Source organism: Sus scrofa, chromosome 5, assembly GCF_000003025.6.
Source record: "Sus scrofa isolate TJ Tabasco breed Duroc chromosome 5, Sscrofa11.1, whole genome shotgun sequence".
NCBI lineage: Eukaryota > Metazoa > Chordata > Mammalia > Artiodactyla > Suidae > Sus > Sus scrofa.
Genome location: NC_010447.5, coordinates 41,964,699 through 41,978,488, shown reverse-complemented (window position 1 = coordinate 41,978,488; position 13,790 = coordinate 41,964,699). Strand labels below are relative to the sequence as shown.

Genomic DNA, 13,790 nt, shown 5'->3' with positions numbered 1-13,790 from the left:
ATTAATTAAAATAAAACTCTTAGAATGCTGTTATACTCAAGTGCAATGCAAACTATGAGGATGGTCTACCCCAAACATTTCAAGTAATCCCCTCTCCCCTGAGGAGAAGCTGGGGCTCAGGTCTCTGGAGGTGAAAGGCTAAAGTATCCCCTGGTTGTGCCATTTTCTCCCACTTTCATTTTTTTTTGATGAGGATTTTTACCAGAGCTCAGCATGATCATATGCCAGGAAGAAAAAAGTTGTAGGAGATAAATATATGATAAGTGTGCAAAAAACAATAGCAACTTTTCAAATTTATTATAGAAACAAAGAACATTGCCTATGAAATTTAATCTTTGGCAGTTCAAAAAACAAGGATTTAAAATAACAAAATAGGAGTTCCTGTCGTGGTTCAGTGGTTAACAAATCCGACTAGGAACCATGAGGTTTCGGGTTTGATCCCTGGCCTCGCTCAGCATTGCTGTGAGCTGTGGTGTAGGTCACAGATGCGGCTCAGGTCCCATAAGATTTTATGGTTAATTTTGAGTGTATACGAGTGAGGTTTCTGATCATGACAGTTTTTTACATTGTATATATTCACATTTTACAGAAGCTCTTATGTATTAATATTTTTGTTTACAGTTGTATATAAATGACTGGCATCCAATTTATTAGGCTTCCTCATATCTTCATGCGCATAAACAAGGAAAACTAAATAACATATTCAGTTAATGGTAGACCTTCGAGAAATAGAAAAATATTATATTAAGATTTCCTGTTTCTGCAAAATAAAAGACCTTAATGAATTATTGTAATTTGTTTATAGCCAAACTTTACAATTTTTCATTCTACAGTTATTGAGCACATATGCTCAAAGTATTGGCCACAAAGCAGGAAATAAAGTAATGATTATGCCTCCGAGTAACTCAACAATATATTGAAGAATTATAACAAGTCTAATTATTTCAGAGATTTGGGTATGTTTATTTCAAAGGGTGCTGTTCTCCCTTTGTTCCTTGCTTTAACAACAGAAGACAAAAAGCCATGATCCCGACAGTGATATTTTAAAAAATTTTGTGTTTAGCCATTTGCATACCTGTTTTGTTATTGATTCCACAGTTATAAAGACCTAAAATTGTGCCAGGTATTAAAAACACTTGGGCAAACACTATAGGAAAGGTTCATTATATTCAGATAGAAAAGGAAATTTAATACACGTATTAGATATATACTATATATTAAACATGTAGTATTAAATACATATTAAATTAAGTATAAAAGTAAGTAAATTACTAATTCATTTAATGTTTAGTGCTCTTCTTTCAACAGTTATTTTCTGAGTACCTACTCTGCTAGACGCTGATCTATAAAGGAAATCGCATAGGATAATGGGAGACTGAAGGGAGGATGGTCTTGGTCATATTAGCTGTTCAGGGAAAGCTTCTCTGAGGAAATGACATTTGCACTGAAACCTAAACGACAAATAGGAACAGAAGAGTTTTTTCACTTGAGTCCTGGGCATCTGTGGATAGAATTCAGGAAGCCTGTATACTTGGATAGGAAAAATTATTTCATCTCTATTTTCTCTGAACTCAGACTGAAATTTAGCATTTTCTTCTATTTGAATGTAGGCAAGAAACATCGGTAGCACTAGCAGCACCTTTCTCTTTGTGATCAGTGTTTTCCTATTGCACCTCAGTTCTTGCAGGATCTTGACATATCATCATTGCTTCGAAATCATGCTATTTCTTAGATCTGCCACTAGATCTAATTTTATGTATTCCCCTAATAAAGAAGCACATGTATTGCTGTATTAGTTATGTGTAGCAAATCATCCCAAATTTAAGGGCTTGAAATAATTCCCATGTTTCTGTGGATCAGCTACTTGAGCTGTACTCAGCCGGGCAGTTCTTAGGGACTAGCCTGGGGTCACTCACTTGGCAGCCATCATCTGGCAACTCAGCTGAGCCAAATAGTTCAAGATGTCTCACTCCCATCCCTGGCAGCCAGTGCTGACAGTGGCCTTGGGCACATGCTCCAGCAGGCTAGTGTGGGCTTCTTCATGTGGTGGCAGTGTTACAAGAGAGACAGAGCAAGAATGGCAAGGTCTCTCCAGGCTAAAGCTTCCACTGCATTCTGCAGATTGGAGTAAGTCAGAGACACCAGTTTAGAGTTGGCTTGAAAGGAAACTTTACAGCATGTGGCCACAGGGCAGTGTGATGAGTTGGGGACCGCTACTATAATAATCTCCTTTCTTACCACATAATAATTTTTTTTTGTCTTTTTGTCCTTTTGGGGGGCCACACCCACAGCACATGGAGGTTCGCAGGCTAGGGGTCTAATCAGAGCTGTAGCTGCTGGCCTACACCACATCCACAGCAATCCAGATCCAAGCTGTGCCTGCGACCTACACCACAGCTCACAGCAATGCCGGATCCCTAACCCTCTGAGCAAGGCCAGTGATCGAATCTGCAACCTCCTGGTTCCTAGTCAGATTCATTTCCGCTGCACCACTAGGGGAACTCCACCATATAATTTTAAAAAGTATTGTATTAACTTAATTTTAACAAATCGGTGCCCTTTGTGTCTTGTCTTTTATTCTGTAAGGAAGGAAAATTTCCTTCTACCTTTTTAGGTTCTGTGACTCAGACTAAGAATTAAACTAGCATAGGAGTTCCCGCCATGGCGAAGTGTTTAACGAATCTGACTAGGAACCATGACGTTGCAGGTTCGATCCCTGGCCTTGCTCAGTGGGTTAAGGATCCGGCGTTGCTGTGAGCTGTGGTGTAGGTTGCAGACACAGCTCGGATCCAGCGTTGCTGTGGCTCTGGCGTAGGCCAGTGGCTACAGCTCCAATTCAACCCCTAGCCCGGGAACCTCCATATGCCATGGGATCGGCCCTAAAAAAGGCAAAAAGACAAAAAAAAAAAAAAAAAAAAAAAAAAAAAGGAATTAAACTAGCATAAAACAAATTAACAAGAAAAAGGGCATACATGTTTATTTAATTTTTTATGGGTACATAGGAGTCTTCAAAAGGAAAATGAAGACCAGAAGAAGTCATTAGGCCCAAAAGTCTATATAGCTTTACACAAAGAGTGATGAATTGTGGAGATGTGACAAGACACAGGCTGCGGCACTGTATTGTGGAGCAGCAGCTAGGAACTCAATGGGGGGAACGCATAGAAGATCATTTCGGTATGGTTGTTTGTACAGGTTTGATAGGACATTGACTTCCAGTCTCTGGTGATGAGAAGGTTCTTTTCCTGGTACAAGGAGGGCACTTTTCTCAGGGGTAATTTTACGTCCTGTTTTAGGTAGAAAGGGGAAGGGCAGAGAGCCCTTCCTGCATCTGTTGTTTCTCAAGTGCCTTCAGCTCAAAATAATCAACTTACCAAAGTGGCATGTTTTGGTGTGAGAGGTTCTGAACCCTTTCAGTGTCCTTTAAAATATTATTCTGTGAAAAAAATAATAAACAAAATAAAATTTAAAAAAATATTATTCTGTGAGTTCCTGTCACGGCCCAGTGGAAACGAATCTGACTAGGAACCATGAGGTTGCAGGTTTGATCCCTGGCCTCGATCAGTAGGTTAAGGATCTGGCGTTGCCGTGAACTGTGGTATAGGTCACAGACGCGGCTCGAATTCTGCGTTGCTGTGGCTGTGGTGTAGGCCAGCAGCTACAGCTCCAATTGGACCCCTAGCCTGGGAACCTCCATATGCCGTGGGTGTGACCCTAAAAAGCAAAAAAAAAAAAGTACTATTCTGAGAAGAAGTCCATCAGCTTCACCATCTTATGATGGCACAAATGACGTTCAGTACCCCTGGCAAAGAGTTCTGGGAGGTGGGAATGCAAAAGCCAGAAGGCAGGGACAAGCTGGTGAGTCCAGTGTGGTGTGGGAGCAGAAGGAAGCTTCTGCAGCTGGACCCGGGTGACTGAGGCCATAGTGACTGGACTGAGGCAGGATTAGGCCATGTGGCTAGGTTGGAAGATTTTGAAACTTGTAAAGAGACCCCCTCCCACCCACCAAGTATGGAGAGTTGGTACTGTATGCATGCTAAGCTATATTTTTCTTTTACGTTTCATAATATATTGTGACTGTCTTTCCATTTTAATGTATAAGTTCCTCCTGTTCTTTTTTTCTCATTGTTTAAATAATTCTATAATACTCCACAAGGGATGCATGATAATTTATTTCATTGTTCCCCCTTAGCACGCATTTAGACTGTTTCCAGCTCTTTGTGTAAATATACATGAATTTATTTTTCTTATTTCCCTTTAAGAATATGTGCTTAACAGAATTCCCATTGTGGCTCAGGGGAAATGAATCTGACCAAGCATCCATAAGGACGCAGGTTCAATCCCTGGCCTCGCTCAGTGGGTTAAGGATCCAGTGTTGCCATGAGCTGTGGTGTAGGTCACAGACGTGGCTCGGATCCCCCATAGACGTGGCTCTGGCGGCTGGCAGCTACAGCTCCGATTCGACCCCTAGCCTGGGAACTTCCATATCCTGTGGGTACGGCCCTAAAAAGACAAAAAGAAAGGAAAAAAAAAAAAAAAAAAAAAAGAATATATGCTTAATGCTAGGTTATGTGTTTATGCTTTTACACGTGACAGATAACATTAAATCGCAATTCAAAAAAAAGATGGTACCCATTTACACTCCATGAGGTGTTTTTGTTATTATTTATTTACACTTCATAAAATCTAGGATAAGAAATTTATGTATTTACTGTTTATTCTGTTGTTTTAGAACAATGAGATGGTGGAGCTACAGCGAATACGGATGAAGGATGAAATCCGAGAATATAAATTCCGCGAGGCCCGCCTTCTTCAGGATTATACTGAACTAGAAGAGGAAAACATCACCCTGCAGAAACTGGTGTCCACATTAAAGCAGAACCAGGTGAGGTTTTAAACGACTTTTGGTTATACTCCAGATGGACCCACACTTTCTGACAACTAAGGTTAAATCTTGTCTGTATTTATCAGAAAAGAAACTGTCTAAATTTACCTCGAATTCCCTGCATTGCTTATGTGCTGAAATTTGCCAGCTCCCCTATTTCAGCTAAAATTTAGAAGGCAAACCTGGAAGTAGTAATAATTACCAATCAAGTTTTTTAGGATAAGAAAAATTGTACTATATACTTTAGCTCTATGTTAATTTATTTCTGGAGTGAATTAATCGTATTGTAAATAGTTTAACCTGACGACTTCTCATTAAAAGTCTGGGTTTATGGGAGTTCCCGTCATGACTCAGTGAAAACGAACCCAACTAGTATCCATGAGGATGGGGGTTCGATCCCTGGCCTTGCTCAGTGGGTGAAGGATCTGGTGTGGCCGTGGTGTAGGTCAGAGATGCGGCTCCAATCTGCTGTTGCTGTGGCTGTGGCTGTGGTGTAGGCTGGCAGCTGTAGCTCCGATTCAACCCCTAACCTGGGAACCTCCATATGCCATGGGTGCTGCCTTAAAAAGACAAAAAATTAAAATAATAAAAGCCTGGGTTTCTAAGCTTGTTTTGTAATACAAACATAAGGTTTCTCTGCAGTATCAATCAATTTCTCTCCCTCTCTTTCTCTCTCTCTGTAAATTGCCTTCAAATCACACAGGGAAGGGTATTATGAAATATAATCACTAAAAACCACATTATAATAAAAAGAAAATGCCTGATTTTTTTTAATTCTGCTGTAGCCTGACTAGAAAGATTGCATGCATACATTTAAATAATTTTGATAGTGAGGTGTAAATAGTTTAATTGCTTAATTTTCCTGAAAAGTTAGCATTGTGGTTTGTTATAGTTATTACATTCTTGAATCTGTACTTTTAATAGAGTGTATTTATGAATACAATTCATAGGTACTTAAGTAAAGATTGACTGGATTTCAAGGTCTTTTCAAGGTGGTTCCTCAACCACAACACTCTTCCGGTCTAAATACTCTTATAACCTTTCAGATCAGGTCGACAAACTGTGCCAGGCGCTGTGCTAGGCTAGAGAGGTACCAGAACCCATGGGGCAGGATTCTTGTCCTCCGTTCCCATAGAGGCCAGCCCAGATGTACACTTCTACTTCCACTCCCTTCTCCATCCAGAACTGCTTCAGCCAGGCCTTCGTATCCATGGGCTCTGCATTTGAAGTTTCAACCAACCACACATTGAAAATATTCTCTAAAAGGAAAGAAATTCCAGGAGCTCTCTCATGGTTCAATGGGTTAAGGACCTGACATTGCCACTGCTATAGCCTGGGTCACTGCTGTGGTTTGTGTTCAATCCCTGGTACCAGAAGTTCTGCAGCCAAAAGAAAAAGAAAAATTTCAGAAAATTCCAAAAAGCAAAACTTGAACTTGCCTTTCATTGTATTAGGTATTATAAGTAATCTAGAGCTTGATTGAAAGATGTGCCAATACGTGTACGTTATATGCAAATGTTAGGGCCACTTTAAGGGATTGAGCAACCGCTGCAGATTTTGGTATCTGCAGGAGCTCCTGGAATCAGTACTCCATGGATATTGAGAGACAGCTGTGAGGTTTTGATAGACTTAAAGATGAAAAGAGGAAAGGAAAACTCCCAAGGAATAAAAACTATGTATTAACACAATTGAAATTTGATTTCTGACCGTTGCTGCCGGCCCCCAGCTTTGGAGCGTTGGGGACCAAAACATCTACTAAGGAGTGCTGGGATGTTCCCAGACCAGCAAAAGGGATATCCCAGGAATTTTTATCTCATTTCTTCCCCCTTTAAGTCCTGTATCACAGTGTGTGTTGAAGGCTGGCTGGACTGTGGGATCCCAGGTCTTGATTTGGCTGGGGTCAGTGAGCTCACAGTGAAGAAAATTAGAAGATTTTTAAAAATATGCTTCTCAGAGGAGTTCCCGTCATGGCTCAGTGGTTCACAAGTCCGACTAGGAACCATGAGGTTTCGGATTCGATCCCTGGCCTCGCTCAGTGGGTTAAGGATCCGGCATTGCCGTGAACTGTGGTGTCGGTTACAGACGCAGCTCGGATCCCGAGTTGCTGTGACTGTGGCTTAGGCTGGTGGCTACAGCTCCGATTAGACCCCTAGCCTGGGAACCTCCATATGCCACAGGAGCAGCCTAAGAAATGGCAAAAAGACAAATAAATAAATAAAAATATGCTTCTCAGAAATATCTTAAAATAGTGGCATTCCCATTGTGGCTCAACAGGTTAAGAACCTGCCCGACAGGGTCCATGAGGAAGTGGGTTTGATCCCTGGCCTTGCTCGGTGGGTTAAGGATCCAGCATCACTGCAAGCGGTGGTGTAGGTTGCAGATGCGGCTTGGATCTGGTATAGCTGTGGCTATGGTGTAGGCCAGCAGCTGCAGCTCTGATTCTACCCTTAGTCCAGGAACTGCCATATGCTGCAGGTGCAGCCTTAAAAAGGAAAAAAAAAGTCTTAAAATAGGATATTTTTTGTCATTTGTTTTTTTGTGGGTTTCTTTGGTGGGATTTTTTGGTTTTTTTCTTTCATTTTTGTTTTTGTTTTGGACTGATGAAGAATGTAAAGTACCAGAAGCAGTTTACCTGAAGTGCAAATATTTAAAGTGGTCCTTGCTCCTGCCTACAGACCTCACTGCTCTCCTGCTCAGGCAGCGAGCACTTCGCTGTAGAGTCCCCATCATTGCACGTGGTATGCTGATTCACCCGGGAGGTTAATTTAGGACAGTATTAGGTATTCTTGAAATACTGCCAAGGTATCCTATGAGTATTCATTAGCCCAGATGCCATTTCTGTGGGAATTTGTTCTACTAGTCTGGCTGATTACTGTTTATGATTTACCCATTGCCCTCCCACCAGTAATTGAAATGTGGAAATCAAATGCTTAACTTGGAAGTTTGAACAACAACAAAATGTATACATCTTTCTAATTTTGTTTTCTAGATGTAATATGGTAGGCATTTTCCCAATTAAATGCCTAATTAATTAATTAGAAATCATTTTCTCACAAAAGGCCATTCTGGCTTATTTCCTAACAGATGGGTGCACTGTAATGTCCCAAGTCTCTCCCAATTAAGGAAATGTTGGGGTTGTTTCTGTTTTTTTTTCCTTACTGTTGGCTTTTATTTATAGGATTTAGCATCTATCATAGCTCTCTTTCCAATTAATGAAGTCTTAAGTATAGTATTTTATGTACGAATGCCACAGATATTTTCTAAGACATGACAATGGCTGGCTTTCAATATAAAAATTGGTCTGAATGTTGCTTTGTACTGAAGCTTCCTACATAAAGTATACTCCTTGCTCCAGCCTGGTTTGAGGTTTCTCTAAATAGCAATGCTACTAGTGTTGTAAAATGCTTATTAGTTCAAAGAACTAGAAGATCCTCTTCTGAATTTCCATTTTTCTTTTAAATATTTAATGATTCTTTCTTTTCCTTTTTCTTTTTTTTCTTTTTTTGCTTTTTTTTTTTTTTTTGCTTTTTGCATATGGAAGTTCCCAGGCTAGGGGTCGAATCAGAGCTACAGCTGCCAGCCTATGTATGCCACAGCCACAGCAACACTGGATCCCCGACACACTGAGTGAGGCTAGAGATCGAACCTGCATCCTCATGGATACTAGTCAGATTCATTTCCACTGCATCACAATGGGAACTCCCTGATTATTTCTATACAATTGTTTAAATTAGCACTTCTTACTCCCTATCTAACTTCTATATGTTAGTTTTTTTCTATCTCTCATCACTACAGTATAACACTCAATACAGGGCCTGGCCCACAGTAGACATTAAATAAACACTTGCTGAAAGAACTAATAAAGCTTTTTTCTTTATCTTACATTCACAATTCAACTTAGAGAGGAAACTAAAATGTTATGATTATTATAATTAACCATACAAATTTATATTTCTGATCTTAAATATGACATATGTGGGAACATCAAAGAGTTGACTCTGAAAACTTTCACCACATCGCTCTGTGCGCTGATTTGTTTGTGTCTAAAATAAAATCAGATCCAACCTTTGAAATACTTTTTATACCTTTATACTTTTTCAAACCAAAATACCTGAAAGAAGTGCAGTAAGCAGCAACAGCCATAAGAAGTCAATTGTTGATATCAACAGAAAAACCTGTTGATGAAAAAAAGCTGTTTATTAGACCTCTTGCAGTAAGATGTTGCCTCAACAGAACCTTAGTAGTGTCGCAAAATGAAATCTAAAGGGTAAGGATGTTCATAGGATTTGAGGATCTGGACTGGATACTTTTAAGGTAGGTCTTGCATGGTGGGAAACTGGTTGGAGTAGACAGAGTTTATAACATACTAGCTTTTTTGTTTTGGATCTTTTTTGTATTTTTAGGGCCATACCCACAGCATATGGAGGTTCCCAGGCTAGGGGTTGAATCAGAGCTGTAGCTGCTGGCCTACGCCACAGCCATAGCAGCACGGGATCTGAGCCACGTCTGCAACCTACACCATAGCTCATGGCAATGCTGGATCCTTAACACACTGAGCAAGGCCAAGGATCGAACCCACTAGTCCTCATGGATACTAGTTGGGTTCGTTAACCATTGAGCCATGACGTGAACTCTGCATAAAAGCTTTGAGTTGAGAGCTACAACAAAGTGACTCTTGATGAGAGTCTTGAGAAAGCTGTTTTAGTTGAGTCTCATCTTCCAGGAGCAGGTATTTCCCATGATCAGCTAAGTTTTTTGTGCTTCATACTGGCACCAGTATTGGTTAACATAGGGGCAGGACATTTTGCATGGACCCAATATTACTTAACATAGGACAGGAAATCATGTTAGTTTCCATTTTAGATATGGGAGAAATAATAAAGTTCATGTCCCTAATATCTCACATAATGAGCTAAGGCACTCAAGATTTGTTATCCGAGCATTGAAAACCCTAGTTTTCAATTAACAAATTAATCATATTTTTATTATGAAGAACATTTCCTCTAGGGATATATTTCTATAGCAAGTAATAATATCATAAGAGACCCTGGGATCAATTTAGTTTGATTTCATTTAACCAGTATTTCAGGGGTAGTTTTCTATGAGGCCATGTACTTTCTTAAGGACAAAAGACATGGTCACTGGGACAAAGACCTTTCAGTCCCAATAGGGAAGGCAGGTCATAAACTCAGCCATCTATGAAATTGAATATTAAAGCTATGTGTTGGGTTGGCAACACAGGCCCAGATTCAGATCTTTAGAGTTCCTAAACTCTGAAAAAAAAGTAATGGTACTTATCTTCAACCTTCATGTAGTTAAAAATAGAGGACTTGGAGTTGCTGCTGTGGTACAGAGTGTTAAGGATCTGGCATTGCCACAGCTGGGGCACAAGTCATAGCTGCGTCTTGGATTTGATCCCTGGCCCAGGAAATTCCACATGCTGTTGCTGTGGCCAAAAAAGAAAAAACAAATAGAGTTACATAACTGTGAAGTTGCTCTAAGGAATCCCAACAAAGTACTGATTTTTCTCATGATGACTACTTTGATGCCATCTTTAAAATATCAAATACCTTTTTTTTTTCTTTTTTAGGGCCACACGTGTGGCATATGGAAGTTTCCAGGCTAGGGGTTGAATCAGAGCTGCAGCTGCCAGCCTACATCACAGCCACAGCAGGATCCAGGCTGAATCTACAACTTACACTACAGCTTATGGCAACACTGGATTCTTAACCCACTGAGGGATCGAATGCATATCATCATGGATACTAGTGGGGTTCATAACCACTGAACCACAGCAGGAACTCCTGAAACACCAATTTTTAAGTGCCTTCTCATTCTGTTTCTTGGTGCCTCTATTTTCCTAACTCTGTAATCATTATGATACAGCTTTGCAATGATGGTACAAGAAAGGAGTCATCTGGTTTTTTGTTTTGTTTTTTTTTTTGTTTGTTTGTTTGTTTTTGTATTTTCAGGGCTGCACCTGCGGCATATGGACGTTCCCAGGCTAGAGGTCTAATTGGAGCTGTAGCTGCCATCCTATGCCATAGCCACAGTAATGCCAGATCCAGGCTGTGTCTGCGACCTACACCACAGCTCATGGCAACGCCAGATCCTTAACCCAGTGAGCGAGGCCAGGGATCGAATCCACAACCCATAGTTCCTAGTCGGATTCGTTAACCACTGAGCCACAATGGGAACTCCGAGTCATCTGTTTGTTTGAAGGTCAAAAAAGATTTTGTTTAGGATCAGAGTCTACTTGGGTCTTGAAGGATGAGTAAGTTTTCTAAATAACATCCTTTGCCTAGGCAGAGAAGCATGAAACAGCTAAGTAGGAGTATGAACCAAATTTGAGTGGAATGAGTGAAGCTGCCCAGATAGAAAGAAATCATGTCTTAGGGAAAGTCTACTATCAATTAAATAAAAATTACAGGATAAAAAAACTACAATGCAAACTAAGTTAATGTCTTGACCTTCAGGTATATGGAAGTTCCCAGACCAGGGATCACATGTGAGCTACAGCCGTGACCTACACCACAGCTGTGGCAATGCTGGATCCTTAACCCACTCTACCACAGAGGGAACTCCAGTAAATTTTTTCTCTAAAGGGCTAGATAGTAAATATATTAGGTTTTGCAAGCCATAGACAATATGTAAGCAAAATAGTGTCACTGTGTTCTAATAAAACTTTGTTTATAGGAGTTCCCATTGTAGCACAGCGGCAATGAATCCAACTAGTATCCTTGAGGACATGGGTTTGATCTCTGGCCTCGCTCAGTGGGTTAAGGATCCAGTGTTGCTGTGAGCTGTGCTGTAGGCCGGCAGCTGCAGCTTCAATTTGACCCTGAGCCTGGAACTTCCATATACCTTGGGTGTGGCCCTACAAGGAAAAAAAAAAAATCAAGACAACTTTGTTTACAAAACTAGGCTGTCAGCTGCATTTGGTCCAGAGGACACAGGAATGTTTGACAATGCCTGGTCTAAGCCATCAGTCCATCAAAGATTACAGAATAGAAGTTCTACATTGCAAACTAAATTAATATCTGCGTATGTAAGTTATCATATAATCTTTGGCCAGTCAGCTGATTAGTTGAAATACTAGGAAAAATTGGCAAGTCCGTGTCCCAGTTTGTCCCAGGAGAGAAAAGGTGAAGGTCAAGAGGAAGATGACTTTACCTGGAAGAAACCATGGCGCAAGGAAACAGATTCTACTATCGCAAGCAGTTTCATGATTTGACTCTTTGGAGTGTCCTGGACATGGGAAATTCCACTGATCTTGTCCAGTGGGGATTACTGATTGTCCGTCAGTAACCATTGTTCTCTTCTTCCGGTATATTATCCAATTTTTTAATGGGGCCTAAGGCTACTGAGAGTAAAGACTACATTCTTCACCTTCTTGGCAACTAGTACTAGCCAATGGCATATGAAGGGAAATAATGTGGCCAGCTTTTGAAACAGGTCCTTAAAGGGAGAGCGTGTACTCCTTACTTTGTCCCATTGTTTGAAACGTGAGTGAGAAGTCAGGCCACCATAGATCACGTGGGCTGGGGTAGGAAGCAGTGCAACAGGATAGAAGGACCTTGGTTTTTGAATGACCTCAGGGAACAGAGATTTTATACTGGCCCTCCATTCTGTTACATTAGAGAGAAACAAATTTCTACCTCAACTAAATTGCTTTTGTTTAGGTGTCTGTTACATCAGCTAAACCTACACCCTAACTAAACCTATATCAAAACTTTTATCTTAAACTTTGCAAGACAAGCCATTGCATTGAGATTATATGAAGAAGGGTAGGGGTGCAGGGAGAATTAGAAATATGTGAACATAATCACGGTCTATGATCTCTATCCTTTAGTTCTGGGTTTTTTGGGGTTTTCTTGTTTTTTTGTCTTTTTAGGGCTGCATTTGAGGCATATGGAGGTTCCCAGGCTAGGGGTCTAATCGGAGCTGAAGCCGATGGCCTACACCACAGCCACAGCAACACCAGATCCGAGCCGCGTCTTCAACCTACACCACAGCTCACAGCAATGCGGGATACTTAACCCCTTGAGTGAGGCTGGGGATCAAACCTGCGACCTCATGGATACTAGTCAGATTCATTTCTGCTGCTCCACGACAGGAACTCCTCTATCCTTTAGTTTTTAAAATCTTTTACAAATACAAGTTTAAAGTAATATAAATACTAAAATATATTTAAAACTAAACATATAGTTTATATTAGTACCTAATATAATCAATATCGTTATTTTTTTCTAATTTTTTCATTCACAGTTTATTCAACAAATTTTTTTCTTTTTTGTCTTTTTAGGGCTTCACCCAGGGCATATGGAAGTTCCCAGGCTAGGGGTTGAATTGGAGCTACAGCTGCCAGCCTACACCACAGCCACAGGAACACCGGATCCCTGACACACTGAGCGAGGCCAGGATCGAACCCACATCCTCATGGATACTAGTCGGATTTGTCTCTGCTTTGCCACAACGGGAACACCCAGCAAATGCTTATTAAGAGCAGAATTCTTTTGAAACACTCTGAAGGAATATTGAAGCACTATGGGGGACACAGTGCATAAAAGTATTTCCTATAAATAGTCATGGAGATGAAATATTTATTAAAAGGTGGCATGTTGTAAGAGCCATGGAAAAGGCCCCAAGGAAGGCACATGGTCTCAGAGTGGAGATCTCTTCAACCTGTGGACCTTCACAGCCAACAGGGTGTCTGAACAGACTCTTATTTGGTTGTAATTCAAAAGAGTATTATGTTGATAATAATAAATATTTTTTTCTTAAAAATCACCTTTAGGAGTTCCTGTCATGGCTCAGTGGTTAACGAATCTGACTAGGAACCATGACGTTGCAGGTTCGGTCCCTGCCCTTGCTCAGTGGGTTAAGGATCCGGAGTTGCCGTGAGCTG

At 40.6% G+C, this 13,790-nt stretch overlaps 1 protein-coding gene across 12 annotated transcripts in view; it reads left to right on the top strand.

Annotated features, from left to right (window-relative positions):
- The window catches only part of BICD1 (BICD cargo adaptor 1), a 246,058-nt gene that overhangs the window by 165,180 nt on the left and 67,088 nt on the right, over positions 1–13,790 (top strand). For all 12 annotated transcript variants that reach the window (XM_003481668.4, XM_021092081.1, XM_021092079.1 and 9 more), the window contains exon 3: positions 4,730–4,882. In XM_003481668.4, the coding sequence (XP_003481716.1) occupies positions 4,730–4,882 (153 nt within the window). The remainder of the gene's footprint in view (positions 1–4,729; positions 4,883–13,790) is intronic.